The sequence below is a fragment of the Mustelus asterias genome, chromosome 3, assembly GCF_964213995.1.
Source record: "Mustelus asterias chromosome 3, sMusAst1.hap1.1, whole genome shotgun sequence".
Classification (NCBI taxonomy): Eukaryota; Metazoa; Chordata; class Chondrichthyes; order Carcharhiniformes; family Triakidae; genus Mustelus; species Mustelus asterias.
The window spans coordinates 68943383-68968716 of NC_135803.1; the positions used below are offsets into that span (position 1 = coordinate 68943383).

At 43.6% G+C, this 25334-nt stretch overlaps 1 protein-coding gene across 3 annotated transcripts in view; it reads right to left on the reverse strand.

The window, feature by feature from the left end:
* Positions 1-502: 502 nt before the first annotated feature.
* Positions 503-25334, reverse strand: part of plekhb2 (pleckstrin homology domain containing, family B (evectins) member 2) — a 30584-nt gene continuing 5752 nt past the window's right edge. For all 3 annotated transcript variants that reach the window (XM_078209105.1, XM_078209106.1, XM_078209104.1), the window contains exons 2-8: positions 22378-22434; positions 21164-21316; positions 20124-20226; positions 19460-19499; positions 18201-18287; positions 8122-8242; positions 503-910 (exon numbers count right to left, since the gene is read on the reverse strand). In XM_078209105.1, the coding sequence (XP_078065231.1) occupies positions 780-910; positions 8122-8242; positions 18201-18287; positions 19460-19499; positions 20124-20226; positions 21164-21316; positions 22378-22414 (672 nt within the window). In that variant the 5' untranslated portion in view covers positions 22415-22434 and the 3' untranslated portion in view covers positions 503-779. The remainder of the gene's footprint in view (positions 911-8121; positions 8243-18200; positions 18288-19459; positions 19500-20123; positions 20227-21163; positions 21317-22377; positions 22435-25334) is intronic.

A 25334-nucleotide genomic window follows, 5' to 3' on the forward strand; every position in this document is an offset into this window, starting at 1 on the left:
AAGGAGCCTGCAATTTGCTGGAATTTTGTTGCGTGGTTGGTAACTAATGCAAAGCATCCAAATTGGTACCGGTGCTATTTTGCAAATGTAAGTGGAACAACCTTGAATGCAAATTCCAGGACAAAACTCAGGACGGTGCTTGAAAATCCATTGTACAAAATACATTATCCTTGTTAACTAGTTGCTAAACAGACTGGCAATGTAGCTTGAAATTGCATTTTCCTCCAAAGCATCAATTCTCACATGTCACACCTGGAAGGGAAATGGGCGCAGGCTAATTTGCAACATTCACTCGATGCAACAGAGCCAGATTCGGCTGAATTTATGAAGCAACCCAAGGTTTCTTCGGCAAGTCAAAGGGCGGACATGCAAAAGCTTTCATCCCAACACCCTGGACTTAATTCAAGAATCAGGGACTCTGAGGGAGTTACAACCCATTCCATCAACTCCACTACATATGTCACATTTTTCAAAAAGAATTTTGGAAGATATAAAATTAGAATGAGTGAAACGCATGATTTATTCATGGCATTCTTGAAACAAACTAATTATAATCTTGCTCATAATATAATAGACGCACTATTCAAGTCTGCTGCAGAAATGCCAGTGAAAATCTCAGGATGTGCTGTAATAAGACTAAGGTGCCATGTAGTAACGAAGCAAGTGTACCACTGCAGTATGTGTTAGGAACTTTGATGCAAGGTGCAAATTGCAAGGAGTGAGTCTACCAGGAAAGTGAAGGCGACGTAAACAGCAGATGAACTCAGCTGTCAGGAGTTCTAGAAGGCCCAAAACAGTGAGCCCAGCGCCATTCCAGTGGCAGCTCCTGCCACCATTCCCAACGCAAGGTCCCCATCGTCACGCCGCCGGTCTTGAATAATCACGTGATTGGCCGCTGGTGGGTAAGGGCCTGTAGAGACAGAAGAGCAACACAATCAACCACTTGCATTTAACATTCTAAAATTTCCCATGGTGCTGCACTAGATAGATAGATAGATACCCTACCGTGCAGAAAGAGGCCATTTGGCCCATCGAGTCTGCACCGACCACAATCCCACCCAGGCCCTACCCCCATATCCCTACATATTTACCCACTAATCCCTCTAACTTACACATCTCAGGACACTAAGGGGCAATTTTAGCATGGCCAATCAACCTAACCCGCACATCTTTGGACTGTGGGAGGAAACCGGGGCACCCGGAGGAAACCCACGCAGACATGAGGAGAATGTGCAAACTCCACACAGAGTGACCCAAGCCGGGAATCAAACCCAGGTCCCTGGAGCTGTGAAGCAGCAGTGCTAACCACTGTGCCACCGTGCCGCCCACTAGAGGAATGGGAGTAGATCAAATTTGACACGGAACCACAAAGAGGCATTGTGATGACAGGTCATCGATTTGAGACGTTAGCTTTACTTCTCAGTCCACAGATGCTGCCTGACCTGCTGTGTGTGCAGCTCCAGGAGTTTGTGTTTGAAGTCAGGAAATATTAGGACACATGACCAAAAGCTTAGATAGCTTTTTCTGCATACTGCAAAAGGAGGAGCGCGCGAAAGAGGTTTCGGGAGGGACTAGTGTTCTGCCGTACCATAACTAAGTTGGTAGAGGTGAAAGGGTGCAAAATCAGGTGAGGGGAGATGTAACAAATTGAAGGGAAACAGCAAGGTAATCGAACAGGGTAGCAATTTGAGTAATGATAACCAGAGATCAGGAAGGACAGAGCATACAGATTGAAGGGTGCACCAACAGATAAGACCAGAGCTTGCAAAAATAGTAAAAAGACAGAATTAAGAGGTTTTGTATCTGAATGCTTGCAACAAAAATGGATGATTTGTTAGAAGAGATAGAAATAAATACGTATGATCCGAAAGCCATTGCAGAGACATGGTTGGTAGATGGCCAAGGCTGGAACCCCAATATTGAAGGACATTTGATGTTTCAGTATGAAAGGATGCCAGGAAAAGATGGTGAGGTAGCACTATTTAAGCATGACATTAATACAGTAATGAGATGGACTTAGCTACAAAGAGCAAGGTGTGGAATTACTTTGGGGAGAGATAAGGGGCACGATTTTACAGCCTCACTTGTCCTGCAACCGTAAAATCCCACCCAAGGTCAACAGACCTTTCCACAGTCCGCCCCCCTCCTCTGCTCGGATTCCTGTGGCAGGCGGGACTGTAAAATTCCAGCCAAGAAATAGGAAAGCCCCCACCACCGCCACCCAAAACAGTAATCACCCTGTTGAACAGAGGATTCAGAAAGAAAGAAATGGAGCATGTAAGAAAGGTACCCATAATCATGGGGGACTTTAACCTACATTTAGATAGGGCAAATTAGATTGATAAAGGTAGCCTGGATAATGAGCTTATGGAGCATATTTGGGGAAGTGCAGTACATTATAATGCCAACCAGGGAACACGTTATACTGGACCTGGCAACGTTCAATGAGACAGAATTAATCATAGAAACCCTACAGTGCAGAAAGAGGCCATTCGGCCCATCAAGTCTGCATCGACCACAATCCCACCCAGGCCCTACTCCCATATCCCTCCACATATTACCCGCTAATCCCTCTAACCTACGCATCTCAGGACACTAAGGGGCAATTTTAGCATGGCCAATCAACCTAACCCGCACATCTTTGGACTGTGGGAGGAAACCGGAGCACCCGGAGGAAACCCACACAGACATGAGGAGAATGTGCAAACTCCACACAGACAGTGACCCAAGCTGGGAATCGAACCCAGGTCCCTGGAGCTGTGAAGCAGCAGTGCTAACCACTGTGCTACCGTGCCACCCCTTAATCAATAACCTTATATTAAAAGGAGCCTCTTGGCAATAGTAATGGTAACATGATAACATTTCACATTCAGTTTGAAATGGAAAAAAAGTGTTTTAAACCTAAATAAAGGTCATTGTAAGGATATGAAGGTAGAGATGGCTAAAGTGGACTGGGAAGCCAGATAAAAAGGTATGACAGTAGAGATGGCAGAGTTATTAGCTCTCAGCAAAGATTTATCCAAGTGAGAAAGGAAGCTTCCGAGAAGGACACATCATCTGTGACTAAATAAGAAAGGTAATGATAGCATCAAGTTGAATAGCTACACTGAACAATTCTGCAAAGATTAGGGATAGGTCAGAAAATCAGATGGATTTTAAAAACCAGTGAATAAAGAGCATGAAAGAAGGCTAGCTAGAAATGTAAAAATATATATAAATATAAAAATATAAATAGTAAGAATTTCTACAAGTATTTAAAAAGGAAAAAGTAAAGTGAGTTTTGACCCTCTACCATGTGGGACTAATAATGGAAAACAAGAAAATGGTAGAAGCATTGAACAGGTATTTTGTATCTGCCTTCACTGTAGAAGACTTGGAAAACTTTCCAAAGATATTTGAAAATCAAGAGGTGAAAAATTGTCACCAGAAAACTATTAGACCTAAAGGCTGAGAAGTTCCTTGGACCTGAAAGGTTGCATTCTGAAGCCTTTTAAGGAGTGGCTGCAGAGAGTAGAGACATTGCTTATAATCTTTCACAATTCCTGAGATTTGGAAGAGTTCTAGCATATTGGATAATGGCAAATATAACACCTCTACGCAAGAAAGGGGAAAACTACAGGTAGAATTTTCCAACCTCCAGTGCCATCACAAGTCAATGGACTTAGGCTAGGTTACCGCATCCCCGATGGTGGGGGCGGGAAATCATGTCTCATAGGCTAGTTAGCTTAATGACCGTCATTGTAAAACTGCTAGAATTTATTATGGAAGGTTATATAGCAGGATACTTAAACTCATATTTGGATCTGGCTCAGCCACCATGGTTTCTACACAAGGGAAATCATGCTCATCTGTAATAAGCAACGTAGATAAAGATTGTTCTGTAGTTGCGGTGTATTTGATAAGGTGCCACACAAAATAAAAGCTCATCCAGGCGAAGCCGCGATTCACTTGCACTTCTTTCAAATGTAGTCTGTGGTATTCGCAGCTCACAATGTGGCCTCCTCTACATGGGGGTGTCCAAATAAAGGACGAGGCTGGCCACTGAGGAGCCTCACTGTCTGCAAGCATGACCCCGGGCTTCCAGTTGCTTGGGATTTCAATTCACCATCTTGCTCTCACGCCCATATTTCTGCCTTGGCCCTTTGCTACCTTCTGGATTCATCACCGAGTTTAACAACTTCAGACCATGAACTCGGTTCTCCAATTCTGAATTTATCTCCCTCCCACCACCCCGTTCTCATGTTTTTGGCTCTCAGACAACGATGACTTGCATTCTGCTATTAACACCTACTTTGTCTTTATTACTATCATTAGCACTCCAATTGTGTTGTACTCCAAGGTATCTTTGTCATTCAATCTCCCCCACCCTATACTGAAGGGAAGAGGGGGGGGGCTGGGGGAAGAGAGCGAGCGAGGGAGCACAGGCCATTAAGCTGACGTGAGGATGTTCGGCTGTGACTGGAAATTCCAACCGTGAGAACAGCTAAATTTTCAAGCAAATCACAGTGGGTGTCTTACAGAGGCAGTGCTACTAAGGAAAGGTATGGCAGAGAAGGAGCGATAATGGCTGCTGTCAACAGACAGGAGAGAAAGAAGATAGTGATTCATTAGCAGAGACACCAAGCAGCAAGCTGGCATGTCTGTGACAGACAGCACTGTCAGCAGGCGTTGGGTAGACAACATCCAGGAATGGAGCATGAGCTGAAGTGGATGGATCGTAAAAGAATGACACTGTGTTGCCTATGGCAACCATCCTGGATAATGAGGGCAAGGCAAACAGAGGAAAGGGCTAGCATCCCGCATAGAGCAGCGCTTTGACCCCGCGGCGCCAGGCAATCATTGGGCAATATCGAGACACAGCTGGTAGCATTTGCACCATGAGGCTGTGTGAACAGTAGGATTACTAGTTAGGCCAATCTTGTAACGCCAACCATATTCTGCCTATCCATAACCACAGCGAATAAAACTGTCTTTCCATCCATCCACTGGAATAACTTGAACTTATGGCTTTCTGATGAGCAGGGAAGATTGATGGGAGATTTAATTGAGGTGTTCAAAGTAACGAAGAGAAACTGTTTCAACTGGCAGGGTTAATAACCAAAGAGGAGATGAGGGGAAAAAAAAAATTTTACACGGTGAGTCGTCAGCACTCATGTTTGAGTAAAAATTTCAAGGCTATGGTAAAAGAGCAGGTGCAGGACTAACTGTTCTCTCGTTCCGAGAGTCAGTGCAGACACAATGGCCTCCGAGGCCTCCTAAACGTGCTGTAAGTTTCTGTGGCCGAACAGGCATTTCACAGCAACACTGGCAGAAAGCTACCCTGATTGGAACTAAAGACATTGGCAAACGCAGGTCGACCCAAGAGGAGAAACAGGTTAATGAAGGAATGGACTGGAGCTGCATAACATCACAGACCAGACACCACACTCCAAAAGCAACTCTCCAATAATGGATGCTCTCCATGGTCAGCTCATATTGACAGTTTACGTGGCTCATTTGTCAATGCAAAACTTACTCAGCCCAGGAGGGCAGAAGCCAGCCAAGTGCCTGCCCTGGATGCGAATGTAAATGAATCAAGAACTCATTGCAGAGTCATATCACGACATGGATTTACTTGGGAAGGTATAAACAAATATAAAATTAAGAGGTTAGATGGCCCTAGGCCCTGCAATGGAGATTGGACACAGAATCAGAACAGGTTCCATTATTTAGACTATTTGCAAGAATGTGGGGTCTACAGAAACATGGATGGAACGTGTTTCCCAGCTGATCTAATCTCCCATTATTCACCTTAGACCAGAATACTACAGTGTGCTTGTTTTATGACAAGGACTGATCCCAGAACCCATGCCGGCTTCTTTTCAATACATAAAATGTTGGAAGGAGAGTAATAGGAAATTTGGGCAGCTATCTAGCAGTGGGTCGCGAATTGTACAGTTCTCATTACAAAGTATAAATTCAAGTCAGCTCTGACACTGTACATTTGTCCGGTCTGAGTGAGAAAAAGGTTTTGGAAAGTTGTCCAATGGTGCCACCATGTGCCCAGTGCCTGCAACTACATGATGCTTGACAGCAACTTTGAAGCGGCAGCAAAACACTGCAGATGCTGAAAATCAGAAATAAAAACAGGAAATGCTTTGAATACTCAGCAGGTTTGATGGCATCTGCAGAAAGAGAAATATTACAGCCCCAATCCATTCATGCTGCAGGTCAAAGACCTTTCTTCAAAACAGCAACATTGATATAGGAATGTCGACATTGCAAGTTAAAATGTTGACAGAGATGTGCTACCAGAACTCATATCAAGAGCCAGTATGGATATTGGAACAAAGTGTTTGGCTCACTGAAAAGATTTAATTTGTATTTAATCAGAATAGAATCAGTGCAATGAAATCAAACCCAACCCTCACTTCTGGCTCATTGCTTCATTTAAATGATGACATTTGAAGTGTTGAAATCAGTTACGAGGACTAAAAAGAAGTTGAAAAGATCCCATGCTGCTTATAAATTTCACTGTGATCAAAGATCAGGGAGCTGTACCCAACGTGATAGCACAACATCCATCAGTTTCATTAAATCTAAATGTGTTATTGTAATGCCATCTACAATAATGTAATGACTGTAAATGATAGATATCTCGTGATAGAATGCTTTGTTAATGGAGTTGTGTTTAATGTAGCATGCTCTGCCAATTCCACTGCTACACATTCTCCAACATTAAGACCTGGCTACGAAGTTTTCATCTAATTGTCAGGAAAACTGAAGCCAAACTGCCAGAGTTCAACCTACACCCATGTGAGGGATGTAACCCTGTGAACCTCGCTGGCTGGTACTTCAGGCTACCTTCAGCTGGAAAGAACCTCGACTCACCGTTCAGCCCCTAGCTCAGGCTCTCCTGCTCCACATCACATCTCCGACTGACTGCACGGCTTTCTTCCACTTGAAAACTGGCCACCTTGTCCCCCGTGCTTCCCACTGCCCATCTCCTGATGCCCTGTTTTGGGGCGGCACGGTAGCACAGTGGTTAGCACTGCTGCTTCACAGCTCCAGGGTCCCGGGTTCGATTCCCGGCTCGGGTCACTGTCTGTGCGGAGTTTGCACATTCTCCTCGTGTCTGCGTGGGTTTCCTCCGGGTGCTCCGGTTTCCTCCCACAGTCCAAAGATGTGTGGGTTAGGTTGATTGGCCAGGTTAAAAATTGTCCCTTAGAGTCCTGGGATGCGTAGGTTGGAGGGATTAGCGGGTGGGATATGTGGGGGTAGGGCCTGGGTGGGATTGTGGTCGGTGCAGACTCGATGGGCCAAATGGCCTCCTTCTGCACTGTAGGGTTTCTATGTTTCGTCACATCAACTGCTCCAAAGCTAATCTCACTGGCAGCCACAAATCAGAACCTCATCAGAAAGATGGGCCATGGACTCGTTCCCAGCCAGACTGTCTCCCACTGTCCTGGGACGGATGTCAAATACCTCCTGCCAACCCCAATGTACACACTTTCACACCCCCACCAGTTAAAGTATATTTATTAGTGTCACAAGTAGACTTACATTAACACTGCAATGAAGTTAGTGAAAATCCCCTAGTTGCCACAATCCGGTGCCTGTTTGGGTACACTGAGGGAGAATTTTAGCATGGCCAATACACCTAACCAGCACGTCTTTCGGACTGTTCTGATGAAGGGTCATCACGAAATATTAACTCCGCTTCTCTCTCTTTCCACAGATGCAGTCTGACCTGCTGAGTATTTCCAGCATTTTCTATCCTTTAAACTTGCGATTTCCAGCCTCTAAAGGATGCATTAGTGAGCTTGTAGTTGGTTTATGCCCCACCACTGGATCCAGCTGACCCCCGGAAACTGTAACAAGGAGAAATTCACCAACTTCCGCGCAGCGGTGGCACATTCCAACTCCCGGGGGCCGCAGCTTCCTTTTGAAATGACACAAGTCACAGAAGATTGTATTGAATGAGCATCATCTCCTGGAACTGTGAAGCTGTGCTTTTAACCTGCGATTTTCATTCTCAAATCAAACAGCTTGCTTTCCCACTAGGATTATCTTTCAGACAGCTTAGAGTCGTGACTCCTGCAAAGAAGTGGATAGAAATCATTGCTACTAATATAGACTCACCTTGGTAGGGATATTGATAGGCCACGGCATAAGGCTGTCCATTAGATGTGTAGATCACTTGCTGTGAAGCAGAATGTGGCTGTGCAGCATAAGCACTGCTGTACGAATCATAGCTGTAAACCTAAAAAATAAATCCAGATCAACCAACCAGTCAGCCCATCCAATATTGGTATTTTACAGCACCACACAAAGATAATCTCACTCAACTCACTTACATCCCAATCAGAAGACTAAATATTTTCAGCTTTACCAAATTGTCATTTCCGCAACCCTCACCCCCTCTTTTTCATTCATGGGGAGGTGGGAGTGACAGTAACATAGTGGTAATGTCATTGGACTAGTAATCCAGCAGCTCGGGTCAAGAGTTCAAATCCCACCACGGCTGCAAGTGGAATTTAAATTTAATTAATAAGATCTGGAATACAAAGTGATGGTGACCATGAAAATAGCCCCGATTGGAATAAAAACCCATCTGGTTCACCAATGTCCTTTAGGGGAGGAAATCTGCCACCCTCACCTGGTCTGGCCTATTGTTACTCCAGATTTACAGTAATGGACTCTTATCGGCTCTCGGAAATGGCCTAGGCACAAATGTTGGCCTTGCTAGCGACACACGTCCCATTATTTAAAAAAATCAAACCCTATCCTCCAAATGGTGGGGGTGAGGGGGAGGGGAGATAGTGCGGAGGGAAAAATAATGGAGTGACAATTATATTTGCAACTCAACAAGGCATTCAAATGAATCACTATGTAAAGTGAAGTTCCTTTTCCCTAAACATTTGAAGACAACAACAAAGAATAATATATTTTTTAAAAAGAGGAGGAAACCAAATGGGCTTGAGAGTTCTAGTCTGCAGAAACAGCACTTCACTTTCTTGTTGTGCCACTCAAAAAGGCCACAGGAAACTACCTGGTTTAACAGTTGCCATTTTTGTCTCATGACCTGATCACTGTGCAAGTGAACCATACATTAGAAATCCAAAGTTCATTTTCCAATTGGTCCCCAGCCCACACTGTAGGGGGCAGCTGGAGAAGGGATGATGGGAGTCCTGCCTACGACAATCGATACCCTGTTTCCAACAGGTGTTAAACAATACTCCCACAGGAGGCAACAATCCGAAGCAGGTAAGCACATCTGCCCTTTCTGAAGAGTGGGAAGGCAACACATTTGGAGTAACAACTATATTTGCAACTCAGCGAGGCATTCCTTGACATTTAAATGAGTCACTCTACGTAAAGTGAAGTTTCTTTTCCCTAAACATTTGAAGACAACAACAAAGAATAATATGTTTAAAAAAAAGGAGGAAACCAAATGGGCTCGAGAGTTCTAGTCTGCAGAAACAGAACTTCTTGTAAATAAATTCATGTTCTGACATTTATCAGAACGTGAATTTATTTATGAGAATTCAAGGTTATCACTGAAGCAAAAGGAGATACAAATGAACTCAAAAAACAGAGGTCGAGCATAAATGGTAGATATTCTGAATAAATGCTTCCTCCAAGAACTCAGCATACACAACATGTCCTCTCCAGGGAAAAATGGAAGTGAATCTAAAGACTTTGTTCTCACTAATTGATCAATTTTGTAGATAAATGTGAACCAGAGGGGCAACTAAACCCAAGCAAGCAGCTCCAGAAGTCACAACGCACGAAACAGATTATATTTAATGTGGAAAAGTGTGAAGCGCTACACACAGGAAATAAAATGGATGACAGGCAAACTCTCTGACTGGTGCTGAAATCACAGAGCATAAAGCTGAAGACTTGAGGTGTGCTCAAAAATCCAACGGTGAACATCACCGCTTAGAGCAATCAAGAACAACTTGTATTTACCCAACGCCTCTAACACAATGAAACATTCCAAGGTGCTTCACATTACAAATACTGAGCTACAAAAGGATGATATCAGGTCAAATGAACGAAGCAAGGTCAAAAAGGTTGCAAGAAGTGTTTTAAAGGAGGAAAGGGAGATAGCGAGGCAGAGAGGTTTATGGAGGGCATTGCAGAGCTTGAGACCTGGACACCTGAAGGCACATTCACCAATATTTGGAGAATGCACAAAAAGGTCAGAATTAGAGGAGTGTAGACATTTCAGAGGATTGTGGAGCTGGAGGAGATTACAGAGATAGAGAGGGGGGCGAGGTCACAGAGGGATTTGAAAACATAGATGAGAAAAGATGTTGCTTAATTGACTAGGGACCAATGAAGTTCAGCAAGAACAGGGGCGATAAGGGCAACAGGGCTGCAAGTTGAGACAAGGGCAGTAAAGTTTTAGAGTTTCATGTTTACGGAGGGTATGATGTGAGAGACCAGCCAGGAGCAAGTAGGAATAAGCAAAGTTAAGTGAAATTACAAGTTAGAGGTGATTATCATCATCAAACCTAATTCACTAGGCAAACAACACCTCAAATGTGTCCAGTTCTGGTTAGCAAGAATTAGGAAGCAATGTACAGTAGACTTCCAGTGCTGATCCCTAGCTTTTACAGGATAAATTGAGGCTTCTTTGACAGCACGTTCCAAACCCATGACTCAACCACCTAGAAGGACAAGGGCAGCAGGCATAAGGGAATACCATCACCTGCAAGTTCCCCTTCCAAATCTCACACACATCAGTAAACAAATCAAGGGTTATGGGGATAAGGCAGAAAAGTGGAGTTGAGTGGTCATTCAGAACAGTCATGATCTCATTGAATGGTGGAGCAGACTTGATAGGGACAGAAATAGGCCATTCGGTCTATGTCTTATGACCATCGTGACTTGAACATGCATCATGTTTCATTGCCACTGGGTCAGGGTTGAAGTCCTGGAACTCACAAACACCAATGCAATGACTGCAGCAATCCAAGGAGGATCACCTACTCAAGAACAGCTAGGGATAGTCAATAGATGCTGACCTCATCAGTGGCAATCTACAAGAGGTCAGAGATTAGGAATATTGCGGCAAATAACTCACCTCCTGATTCCCCAAAGCCTGTCCACCATCTACAAAGCACAAGTCAGCTGAGTGATGGAAAACTCACCAATTCCCTGGGTGAGTGCAGCTCCAACAACACAAGAATTTCGACACCATCCAGGATAAAGCAGCCCGCTTGTCCACAAACATTCATTTCCTCCACCACTGACACTGTATTATCTACAAGTTGTAGTGCAGGAATTCACCAAGGCTCCTTAGACAGCACTTTCCAAACTCACAAATGACACCATCTAGAAGGACAAGGGTCCATGTAGCCCCACATTGAGCGCTATTATTTGGGGCAGAACGGTGGCACAGTTGTTGGCACTGCTGCCTCAGTGCCAGGACCCAGGTTCAATTCCCGGCTTGGGTCACTGTCTGTGTGGAGTTTGCACGTTCTCCCTGTGTCTGCATGGGTTTCCTCCGGGTGCTCCAGTTTTCTTCCACAGTCTGAAAGGCATGCTGGTTAGGTGCATTGACCCGAACAGGTGCCGGAGTGTGGCGACAAGGTGAATTTCACAGTAACTTCATTGCAGTGTTAATGTGACACCAATAAATAAACTTTAAGGGCAGCAGATACATGGGAACACTACCATCTGGGAGGTACCCCTTCAAACCACACACCATCCCAACTTAGAAACATATCACCGTTCCTTCACTGTGATCAAAATCCTGGAACTCCCTCCCTAATAGCACTGTGGGTGTACCTACACCACGTCGACTGTAGTGGTTCAAGGCGGCAGTTCAGCAGCAGTTCCATAAGGGCAATAAATGCTGGCCTGGCCAGCAACTCCCACACCCCATGAATGAATTTAATTTATTTTTGGAATTTTAAAGCAAAGACCGAAAACCCCAGTTTTCCCCATCTAAAAGGAGGCCCCTGAAAGATGCTCCTCTCGAGATAGTTAATCCAGATTACTACATTAATTAAAACTACAGAGGCAGAACCCAAGCCTGACATCAAACTAGCAAGAGGACATTTTAAGGTTGTTGTCAAGAAACTCTTCAAACACAGTGATCACATTACAAGGGAAAAAGAGGTTACAACTCAGTGGTGTCTGGATTAGGGTGGGGTGGATGTATAAGTAACAGAACACAATCAGAAATTAGCGTTACTGATGTTTATAAAAAGCAAAAAAAAATGTCCGAGTCCACAAGGATTTGAAACAGTCCAAGCTCTGGAGCACGTTCCTTCACACACTAGCAAGTTGCCAAGCTTTCCTGATATGGTGTTGGTACATGTGCCTGGAAGCAGTTCATGCCTTGAACTCACAACCACCCAATCTATTTAACACTGAGGACCTTCAGAGCCCAGTGCTGTCAATCAAATGGGATCAAGGGAGGTTTTTTAAAACACTTGGCCTAACCTTTGAAGAAACCTCTGGCTCTTTCTCAGCAGACCAGCAATTCTAATAATTACTTCTATCAGTGGAAAGCACAGGGATGCACTTCAGCCCATTGTTTCAGGTCGATAAACGTCTTCCAGGAAAAAACAGAGCACTTTGCAAACATATAGGAAGAGGCCATTCAGCCCTCGTGCCTGTTCCATCATTCAATTAAAATCAATGTTCACCTGGGGCCAAACTCCACTTACTTAACTCTGTCCCATGCCCCTGAACAAAAACACAACAAAAAGCTATTAGCCTCAGCATTGAGATTTTCAATTGACCCTGGAAACTATGTCAAATCAATCAGTCGAAGATCAGTAGCCAAAAACACTGGGCACCATTGTCAAAGGGGAAAATAGCTGCAGCAGGTACACCAACAGTGCTGTTAGAAAAGGAATTTGATCCTGTGACAGTGAAGGAACAGTCAAAAAGTTCCAAGTCAGGGAGGCAAGTGGCTTGGAGGGGAACTTGCAGGTGATGCCGTTCACTTGTCCTTCTCAGAGGTAGAGGTCAGGAAGGTGCTGTCGAAGGAGCCTTGGCCAGCTGCCCTAGAGCATCTTCAGATGGTGTACACTGCTGCCAGTGATAGAGGGAGTGAATGTTCAAAGTAGTGGACAGGGTGATTTGTCCTAGATGGGGGTCAAGCTTAAATGTTGATGGAATGGCAAGTAAGGGGGAGTGGAGAATATTCCATCACACCCCTGATTGTGCCTTTAGATCGCAGATAGATTTTGTGGAGTCAGGGAGTTATTCTCTACAGAATTCCCAGCCTCTGACCTCTTACAGATGCAGTATTTACATGGCTGATCCAGTTCAGTTTCTGGTCAATAGTAAAATTCAGCAATGGTAGTGCCATTGAACGTCAAGGGTTAGATTCTCTCTAGCTGGACCTGGTCATCGTGTACCATGTGTGTTACTTAGCACTCATCAGCCCAAACTTGTATATTGTCCAGGTCTTGCTGCATGCGACACAGTATAAGAGTTGTAAATGGTACTGAAAACTGTGCAGTTGATAACCATAAATATCCCCACCTCTGACCTTATGATGGAAGGAAAGCAATTGATGAAGCAGCTGAAGATAGTGCCCTAGGCCCAACCATCTTGAACCCCTGCATCGATGTTCTGAGATGGAAATCATTGGCCTCGAACAATCACAGCCACCTTCCTTTGCACCAAGTACGATTGCAACCAGTGGAGAGGTTCTCGCTCACCATCCCAAACCCCCCCTTCTCTCACCAGTTTCACACTGACTTCATTTTATCTCGGTTCCTGGATGCCACGTGTGGTCAAATGCCTCCTGGTTGTGAAAGGAAGTCAGTCTCACCTCACCCTTGGAAGCTCTTTTGTTCATGTTTTGACCAAGGCTGCAATGAAGTCTGAGTACAGCGTTCTTGCCTGAACACAAACTGAACAGCAGCCAAGTTGTTGCTAGGCAAGTGCCATTTGATAGCACTGTTGACAACACCTATCACTTGGCTGATAAGAGTAGATTGGGTGAGTGGAGAGTTTGCACATTCTGCGTGGGTTTCCTCCCAGAGTACAAAGATGTGCTGATTAGGTGAATTGGCCATGCTAAATTGTCCCCTGGTGTTCCAAGATTGCAGATTAGGGGGATTAGCAGGGTAACTACATGGGGTTACTAGGATAGGACGTGGGTAAGATACTCTGTTAGATATTCAGTGCAGACTTGATGGGCCAAGTGGCCTCCTTCTGCACTGGAGGGATTCTATGATTCTAATAGCTTCATGGTAATCATTTCTGAGACTGGCTTTTCATTTCAGATTTATTTAATGAACTAAATTCAAATTCAGAAACTGCCATGATAGGATTGGAATTCCAGCCAGTGAACTATTCATCCAGATCTCTGAATTACTAGTCCAGTAGTGCATGCATTATGTTGTCACACCCTTGTAACCTCAACTCCAATCCCCCACATGGCCAAATATTTTACTGGCATTCACCATCTCATCTTGCACAGGGAGCCAGGTCGAGTGCAACCTGATGCCTGCTGAGTCACGGCGGTCAGAATCGAAACATCGAGGAGAGAAAAATTAAAACGGAAAAATAATGTACAGTTTCAGCTGCACTATTAAAATGAGAATTACTGAAAAAAAACAACGATTTAGAATGACAAAGAGAAACATCAAAAAACTCTACAAATCAAAAAGTGAGGGAAGTTCGATCTATTTGCTCAAATCTTTAAACAAGCTAACGTATCGTTCTCAGACTCTGTTCCGACGCCTATTCGGGAGCTGATGGCTGCCACCCAATGGCTGGAAGCAGAATATTCTAGAGAATTTGAGTGTTGGAGAACATAGAACAGTACAGCACAGAACAGGCCCTTCGGCCCACGATGTTGTGCCGAGCTTTATCTGAAACCAAGATCAAGCTATCCCACTCCCTATCATCCTGGTGTGCTCCATGTGCCTATCCAATAACCGCTTAAATGTTCCTAAAGTGTCTGACTCCACTATCACTGCAGGCAGTCCATTCCACACCCCAACCACTCTCTGCGTAAAGAACCTACCTCTGATATCCTTCCTGTATCTCCCACCACGAACCCTATAGTTATGCCCCCTTGTAATAGCTCCATCCACCCGAGGAAATAGTCTTTGAGAAAGAATTGCAATCCTTGAAGGGTTAATTTGAATGGAAAAATGATACTTCAAAACATGTGCAATCACTGAACACAGACACTGGATAATATTGTGTTAACAAGATCCTTTCCTGTGGTTAACTGTTATTGAATTTTAATACCAGCTGCATTAAAAGCAATAATCAGCTATTTCCAATGCTGAACAGCCAAGTACAGACACTAAAGTGAAAAATGCAAACGGAGTAACATATGCTTTAGCACATTTATGCAATTGAAACAGATCCTCAGGTTAGAAGAACACACAAAAATCAAGAGTAGCAGCAAGTTATTTGGCCTTCAGGGCCTGTGCTCCAGAATTCAATAAGATCACGGTTGATTTTCTACCTCGACTCCCTCTTCCCATATGATCCCCAAATCTCACTTGGTACTAAAAATCTACCATCACAGACTTAAATAGACTCAATGACTGACATCCACAACAACCTGGGGTGGAAAATTCCAAAGATTCACAACCCTTTCAGTTCAGAAATTTCTCCTAATCGCAATCCTAAATGGCTTATTTTTCATTCCAAGACTGTGACCCTTAGCTTTGAGCAAACTTGCTCGAGAGAACATTCTCCGAACATCTACCCTGCAAAGCTCCTCAACAATTTTATGCATTTGAAATAGATCACCTTTCGTACTTCCAAGCAAGTCCAAACAGATCAATGTGATGTGTCTGACATGTGGGTGAAGAGATTTAGCACGCTTCCCACCTGCGTGAAGTTTGCTCCTCATTTTCTGTCACATCAACAGCAGCAGCAATGAGAAAAAGAGAAGCCAGTGCATAAGTCTCTCCCTGTTAGTACTCAGCCTCGCTACCTACAGGCCCTCACCTTTAACTCCTCGTGGTGAGACATGGAAACTGAGTACCTTGGTTCACAGGTATCCGGAGAAGGTTTGGCCCCTAGACATGCAGTGTGCAGCCCACTTCGACCTCCCCAGTTGTCTCCAAAGGAATGCAAAGCGCTGCAGCACTAGTTTGGTTGCAGGAGTTGTTGAAAAGATAATTAGACATCAGGCCAACCTGGTGCTCCATTTAGGATTGTTACTCCCTTAAGCCTTCAGCTTCCTTGAGATATCCACAAGGCAGTGAAGCTATTCATCCGTAGCTGATAGTTTAGTTTGTGTGTTCTCATGCTGCTCAGCTGGAAGGACAAAGGCTGGAGTAGAGCCGAAAAGTGGACTGGCGTCTAAATAGGCCATCTTTGTGGTAAGTCTTGCGTCCAAATTTGTGCCATAGTGTTTTGCATTCCTTTGGAGAGAACACCTCCCTTTTTCCTCTCTGCTTTCTTTCCCTCTCACTACTACTCACCCCCCCAATCCAGTATTTGCCCAATCCCTTGCCTGGCCCCACAGTTATATACCTGACCTGTAAGTCTCTGAGCTGAATACTGCACTTGGTTTCTTGGGTCCCAATTTACAATGACACAGGTATTCAATACTTCAAGCAACTCAGGACTTTTTTTTCTTTTTTTTGATGGGACATCAATGGCATTTGTTGCCATCTCTAATGGTCCTTGAACTAAATGACTTGCTAGGCCATTTCAGGGGGCAGTTAAGAACAAAGAACAGTACAGCACTCGAAAGGCCCTTCGGCCCACCAAGCCTGCACTGACACATGGCATCTTCCTAAACTAAAGACCCTTTTCCTCTACGCAGTCTGTATCACGCTATTCCCGGACTATTCATGTATCTGCCAAGATATCTCTTAAATGTTGCTATTGTATTTGCTTCTACCACCTCCTCTGACAGTGCATTCCAGGCACTTACCATCCTGGGTGTAAAAAAACTGGCCTCTAATATCCTTTAAACTTTCCCCCTTTCACCTTAAATGTTGCCTCTAGTATTTGACATTTCTACCCTGGGAAAAGAGTCAACCATATTGCTGTGGGTCTGAAGTCACAAGTAGGTCAGACCAGAAGGTTATCTCGGATTGCAATGTGATCTTGACCAATTGGGCCAGTGGGCTGACGAATGGCAGATGGAGTTTAATTTCGATAAATGCAAGGCGATGCATTTTGGTAGATCGAACCAGGGCAGGACTTATTCAGTTAATGGTTGGGTGTTGGGGAGAGTTACAGAACAAAGAGATCTAGGGGTACAGGTTCATAGCTCCTTGAAAGTGGAGTCACAGGTGGATATAGTGAAGAAGGCATTCGGCATGCTTGGTTTCATTGGTCAGAACATTAAATACAGGAGTTGGGACGTCTTGTTGAAATTGTACAAAACATTGGTAAGGCCACACTTGGAATACTGTGTACAGTTCTGGTCACCCTATTATAGAAAGGATATTATTGAACTAGAAAGAGTGCAGAAAAGATTTACTAGGTTGCTACCGGGACTTGATGGTTTATGTTATAAGGAGAGGCTGGATAGGCTGGGACTTTTTTCTCTTGAGCATAGGAGGCTTAGGGGGTGATCTTATAGATCTTATAAAATAATGAGGGGCATAGATCAGCTCGATAGTCAATATCTTTTCCAAAAGGTAGGGGGGGGGGGGGGTCTATAACTAGAGGTTTGTGAGGGGGGAGAGATACAAAAGGGCCCAGAGGGGCAACATTTTTTTTTGCACAAAGGTTGGTGAACGTCTGGAACAAGCTGCCAGAGGTAGTAGTAGAGGTGGGTACAATTTTGTCTTTTAAAAAGCGTTTAGACAGTTATATAGGCATAGAGGGATATGGGCCAAATGCGGACAATTGGAACTAGCTTAGGGGTTTAAAAAAAGAGCAGCATGGACAAGTTGGGCCGAAGGGCCTGTTTCCATGCTGTAAACCTCTATGACTCTATGACCAGATAAGGATATGGCAGATTTCCTAAAGGTCACTAGTGAACCAGATGGACTTCACAACAATCGATAATAATTTCATGGCGTTACAGAGACAAGCTTTATATTCCAGATTTTATCAACTGAATTTAAATTCCACCAGTTGCTGCGGTGGGATTTGAACCTGTGTCACCAGAACATTAGCCTTGGTTTTTGGATTACTCGCCCAGTGACAACACCACTACACCACCATCTCTCCAGCAAAGAATGCATGTGAAAATGAGACTAACATTCAAAGCAAAGGACAATATCAGTTTGTATAGTGGCTACATTTACCTGTGCTGCTGCGGTGGGATAAGCTGTGTAGGGTGGGGGGGCGGAGGCATAAACAGCCTCATCCAGAAACATTTCAGGACCAGGGTTCTGTAATCAGTCACAAGTTTCATTCTTAAAATTCGCTGAGACTAAAATTTAGTTAATGTAACAAATTCTACAGCCAAAATAAAAGCACATTAAAAATATCAAATAGTCCAATGACACATAACCTTAAAAACCATAACCGTCAGTTACTGTAACAGAGAGCCATAGACAACTCACTCAGTTACTGCATGTCTCATGCATAAAGCCCATATAAATGTATTGCACATAAACCACAATGGAGAATCAGAGGATAAGCTACTTGAGCTACAGTATAAAATTACTCATATGATCAACAGCCAACAGGTCCTATGTACACAAGCAGTGCTAGCCATTCCCTTGTGTACACTATGTTTCTCCTGTTGAGACTCCTACCATTTTGTTTTCCCTCAGCCAAGGCCAGAACTGATTTCACAGTCCCTCTTCAATGGAGGGGGAACGCTCAGGGTTGCTACTTATAAAGCATGGATGTTGGGAGAGCACAGCCTCATATTCATGGTAAAAAGAGTTGGTTGACACCCATCAACTAGCTTCATTAATGAACTGAGGGCACTTGGCAAAAGTAGCGTGTGTCCGGGTTGCAGCTAATAATGGAGCCATGTGCCTGCAGGTGTGGAAGGTAGAAGAGGGGGAAACAAAATATCTATTGAGAAAAGGCATAGAAAGTGGGAGATATTTATAGTGTAGGATGAGGGAATGAAAGATGATTCATAGTCCCAAAAACAAGGGGGAAGGCTGCTAATGGCAGTCCTTAGAGCGAATAAAAGGTGCGAATGGTCAAACGGCAGAGAAGCTGAAATGAGAGGGTAAGATGTGACCTGTGACAGATGAAGATGCCAGGTGAGGCGGGGGCGGAGGAGGAGGTAAAATTGAGAAAAAAAAGGGGAGAAAGGCAAGGAAAGGGGGGATAAAATAGGGGAAAGAGTGGAGGGGGGGGGGGTGGAGTGGAAGAAAAATAAAAGGTTTTTATCCAGTATTTTACTGAGAAAAGTATTTCGCTACGCTGACACCCCACTGTGTAATAATACTTGAATGGTTTCAAGAAGGAGAAGGAAAACTGCTTGAAAGAGCAAGGTTTAGGAAGTTTTTGTGTCACGAGTCAAGTCTTTGATGATTCCCACATACTCCTATTACTCACTACCCAAAGCAGATTATCGTGAGTCTGATGCTCTACTCACCGAGTTTGTCTGCGCCTCTTGAAGAGCAAGTTTCCAGGCCCTGCATAAACCGTAAACAAAACCATTAACACACAGTTCAAGAACAAAATCAGGTAATATTCCACATGAGCAACTAAAGTACAAGAAATTCATGATTGATTAAACCTCTCCTTAATTAGTGCAACATTCAGATATGAAAAATTTCAACTCTCATACCTCCAGTGGTGTAGCTCAAATTTAGTCAGAAAGGGTGCAGTGTATTAGAAGGGTAGGAATGTTATACTATTTAACACTCCTGTTGCTCAGCTGCTCCCCCCTCCCCAACTGCCCCCTGCCCCCCCTCCCCCCCCCCACGAAAGTCAAAGTCTAACTGCTGCAGATAAACTGAGTTTCTGAAGAAAAGCTCAACCTGAAGTCCATTGACATCCTGGTCACACAACAGTCACTCAGCTACAATTTGCAGTATCCCTCGTGGAAAAGAGGCGAGGGGGCACGAGCAGCCTGCGAGAGGGCGTATGCAAGAGAGAGACTAAAGTGCAAGTGAGTGAGACTGAAAGCAATACAATTGAGCGAGAGAGAAAACAGGAGACGGAGAACATCAAGAGCGAGAAAGAGAGATTTTAATGTTGAGATTCCAACACCAGGATCAAATCAAGCTTTTCACAAAAATGTAAAGTAAACTTACAGACAGTCATCAGCACTCTCAGCACACAGATTGATGGTTCTTTCATCCCTGCACAGAATCTGGAGTAAACAATCTCTAGGTTTTCCTTCTGGAGGATGGAAATCTAATTTGGGAATAAATAATAACTGAAACCAAACCACAATCCAAACAAAACTAAATGAAAATGAACTACTTCACTTACACAGCAGGCAGTTCAAGACTCTTCCTGTGTCTCTACTCAAGTGTTTACACAACGGGTTAAAGTCTGTTTTCATTGCAAATCTTCAGAAAATGCACAAACAAAAAAATCTCAGGAAATAACCATCCCAACTGACTTTCAGTGACACCAATTACTTGTTTTTTTTTTAAAGAGTAGGTTTAAAATCAGCCAAAATCCAATGTGGCAAAGAAAAATCCTTCCAAGTGGCTAACTGGACCAGCCCCAAAGTAATCCAAACTCAAAAGGCAGGATTTCGAGAGTGCAGCAACTTTTGAGTTCAGCACAGCTTAACTGCTATTGGACCATGTGGCAAATACTCCAGATTGTTCAGGTTGTGTTACAAATTATTATAGAATCTCTACAGTGCAGAAGGAGGCCATTCAGCCCATCAAGTCTGCACCAACCACATTCCCACCCAGACCCTATTCCCATAATGCCTCATATTTACCCTGCTAATCCCCCTGACACTAGGGTCAATTTTAGCATGGCCAATCAACTTCACCCGCAGATCTTTGGACTGTGGGAGGAAACCAGAGCACCCGGAGGAAACCCACGCAGACACGGGGTGAATGTGTAAACTCCACACAGTGAATCAAGGCCGGAATTGAACCCAGGTCGCTGGCACCGTGGGTCAGCAGTGCTAACCACCGTGCCACCCACCATAACACCTTGACAGAGTGAAGACAATATCAAGCTACATAGGAAGTTGCATGATATAAAACAACGATAGATGGGGCAGCTTTCTAACAAACTTGAAGTAGGAAAATTAATAGCAAATGCAACGTGATCATAGGGCTGACTAAAAGCCTCTGTCAGGGTGAAGTCGATAAATTTGAAGTACCTCGGCACTCATTTCCAGATCGAATGTTAATGCAATCAACTTTCATATGGATCTTATCTTCCATGTCTTCTCGCAACTGATCATCATAGTAAAAGAGCTGGCCATTGGACCACAGGTCAAACCAGTTGTTCTTCCATCGCTTTAGAATAGTACCTGAAACAATAGAAATTCAATTGCTGAAGCTTTTCTCATCAGTTCTGCTTACTCAGGACCAAACAGCCATGAAACATTTAGTCCAAGAGGCTGTGAAGAACCTAACATGCAGTACAATGACGGCCCCATCAAGGGTACAAAAATAATGTTCCAAACCAACTTATCTCACCCATCCATGCTTACCACTACAATACCAACCTTCCCAACATTTCGGTGATACACCCATTCCAACCTGCAAAACGTAGAATCATAGAATTCCTACAGTGCAGAAGGAGGCCATTCACCCCAACAAATCTGCACCGACTCTCCAATAAAAAGGCACTGCCACTAAACCGGTCAGGTTGTTAGTAACAGTTTGCATGGGGGGGTGGGGAGCATATAGGCTTGTTTTAGAATCATACTTGTCTTTATAATAAATGCACTGTTAATGGAAGATGTATCACACAGCTGCCACTGGTGAACTATAACACCAGCTTCAAATGAGATCTTTCCAAAAGGTTCCAAGAGAAGCAATTGAAAAGTGTAAAAACAAGGTGCCAATAGTTCTCCAAATAACCCAACGGGAAGTGATAATACACCAGTACAGAGAGGCCTGGATAATCACAGATTTTCAATTAGTGCTGACCCAGAAGCAGAGCCTTTGATTATTTTTAAGGCAGAGCTAGATAGATTCTTGATTAACAAAGGGTTAAAAGGTTAAGGGGGACAGGCAGAAATGTGGGGTTGAAGTTACAATCAGCCATGACCTTATTGAATGGCAGAGCAGCTTGAGGGGCCGAGTGGCCTGCTCCTAATTCGAATGTTTGTATGTCCCAGAGCCATTGCAAATGTGAAAGTATCTAATAGTAGAGGGACAGAGAAAGAGACAAAGATTTCCAATGGAAGTTATTAGGATTTGAATATGTCTAAGCTTTAAAACCTCTAACTTTGAGAGTAGTTTAGAATGCTTGGTACCAATCAAAGCTGGTTTAAATTATTTTCCCCAATCAATTCTACCACAGCTCACAATCTGCAGTTAAACATCACTATCGCTTTACACCAGATTGATAAGTATAACTCACTCTGCCGCAACAGCCACCCACTCTTAACGTAGGCCATGTCTGGAACAAAAAAAGGATCTGTGGAAAGAAATGGAAAAGATTCAAAATGAGAAAAATAAAGCCCTGCATTGTTGTATAATATTTAAAAGGCATGTGAAAATGTAAGGCAGGGAGAAGCATACATTTTTATAACAAACAACTTGCAGTTTATCGCGAGTGAATCAATAGGGAAGCTGTAAAGCTACAAAACTGTAAGCCAGAACAACAAAAAAAAAATCAGCGACTGGCACAGGACAAAGAGAGAAAATGTAGGAGACACAACACCTGTCCTTTTAGCACCTCTCCCCACACCTGAAACGTTAACTCAGTTTCTCTAACCACCCAGATGCTGCCTAACCTGCTGAGTTTTCTCCAGCATTTTTGGTTTTTAGTTCAGATTTTCAGTATTTGCAGTATTCTGCTTTACATATAAGGGAGAGAATGAAGAAAAGGGTGTCTCATTTGATTGTGGTGTTACTGACTGCAAATACACTGTTTTTAAAATACTAGCTGCAACATATTGGATGCCTTACAACAAGTGATCAACATGGATACTTTTTGAAACAATACGGTTTGTATAATTATAACCTCTTGACAGTGTAGTCGATCACTGAAACAAAAGGTCCAACTTCTTCTCAGCCTTGAAGAAGCCAATTTAGTTAAAACTTGTTTGATGGCAGGGGAATGGCAGATTATACCCTTGCAATAAGGCAGGCCAAGTACACCGGCACACCACAGAAACAGCATGTGAACCCAGCGGCAGTGACAATGCAGCAGAGAACAAAACTGAAGTAGGGAGAAATTCTAAAAAGGGAAAGTCATATCTTAACTAACACAGAGGAAGGAGCAGCAGAACGTGAGAGTTTTAAGGCAAGTATACAGTATATTCTTTAATATACTGCGCTTGTGCGTTTAGTATTTTTAACATCTAACCACTTAGTTCAAGAATCCGTTTGGAGGCAAGGAAACAAGATCAGGGAGAGAAGTAAAGACATCTGAAATGATGCAACACAAGGGGAGGCACTGGCTGGTAAATACTTGGGAAGCTTCTCCAGATCAAATCAAGGGCAGGTTTAGCTTATTTCTGCTAAGTTTATATCTTGGTCCAATAAACAAAAACATGTAAAACTTTTTCTTTTGTTACAGCACTTCGTGCAGGTAGGAAAAAAAAGGAATAGCCAAACCAGATATAAATAATATAATCTGGATTACGCTGTGTGCCTGGACTACAGCATGTGGGAGTTTATGGCCAGTCTCAAGCCAACATATTAGGAGGTGTCTCCATCGCAAACTCTCTGGCTGAGTCAACAACTGGAAACACTAGCATATGTGGGAGGGCTGGGGGCAGTGTTGGAGAAACTAATCCTAACCAACACATACAAATGCATTTGCTACCTGTGAAGCCAAGAATAAAAAGACTGGCTGGAGGATATCCAACATGCAGACCATGGTACCTTAAAAGAGGAGATAGTCTGATGTGTGAAAGTATGATGCGGTAGCTGTAAGGGATGCAATACTTAGGAGATAGATACCTTTGTAAGCAGGGTTGAGAGTCCTATGTGGTGTGTTGCCTACCTGGTACCAGGGTAAGGAACATCTGAAATCTGCTTGAAAGGATATTTGAGTGGAAGCAGGAGGCTCCTGTACTGTGATTAATGTTGGGACCAAGAACATAGGGAAGAGTGGGAAAATGGTCCTGTTTGAAAAGCACTGGGAACTAGGAGCTTAGAGCCGTAGAATTCCTAGTGTAGAAAGAGGCCATTTGTCCCACTGAATCTGCACCGACTTTCTGAAAGAACATCCTACCCAGATCCTCCCCTCTGCCCTATCCCCACAAACCCATGCATTTACCATGTCTAATCCATTTAATTTAGGCATCTTTGGACACTAAGGGCATTTAATTTAGGTATCTTTGGACACCAAGGGGCAATTTGGCATGGTCAATCCACCCAACCTGCTCATCTTTGAACTGTGGGAGGAAACCCACACAGACAGGAGGAGAACGTGCAAACTCCACACAGTCATCCTAGGCCGGAGTTGAACCTGGGTCCCTGGTGTTGAGAGGCAGCAGTGCGAACCACTGTGCCACCATGCTGTCTTTAAGATAAATTAAAAGGAGTTCAAGGTTTACAACCTTCAGATGATTACCCAATACATAAGAAAATTAACCTAGGGATAGGCAGATGAGCAAGCTGAATATGTGAATGATGGAGTGGTGTGGGAAAGAGAGGTTCCATTTTACGGGGAGCTGGTACCACTATTGTGATGGGAAGGAATCCACCTAAACTGGGCTGTGATCGGGGTCCCATCAGAATGGATAAATAGGGCTGTCACAAGAACGTTAGACTAGTAAATGGTGTAGGAACCAATGGAAAAGGCAGTATCAATAATACTTGTTAAAAAAAAACAAATGAAAGGGAAGAGTGTAACAGCCAGAAGTTGTGCTCAAGATTTTGCAGGTACGAGGGGAAAAAAAGTGGTTAAACCAAGAGAGAATTTTAAAGAGCGAAGGAAAGGTCAGGGTATGTAGCCCAAATAAGCACTCTTCACACAAATGCACAGAGCAGAAGATACAAATTGAATAGATTGCAATTCAATCTGGAGAATATAACACAGTAGCCATTATTGAGACATGTCTACAAGATGGTCAGAACTAGGAACTAAATATAAACAGGTTATAAAAGTTCAACAAGGAAGATAGGGAAATGGCACTGGGAAAGGAGTAGCTGTCGTGAATTAAGGATGAAATTATTTCAATGATGAAGGATATAACAAGAGGGATGGAGACAGTGGAGACTTCATGGGCAGAATTAAGAAACGGAAAACAATTTAAGGCTGTAGTGAAAGTTGTGTATAGGCCTGTACAGTTGTACAATAGTTGATTATATTAATGCAGAGATTAGACAAGTAGAAAAGACTGAAGAGTTAACGGGGGATTT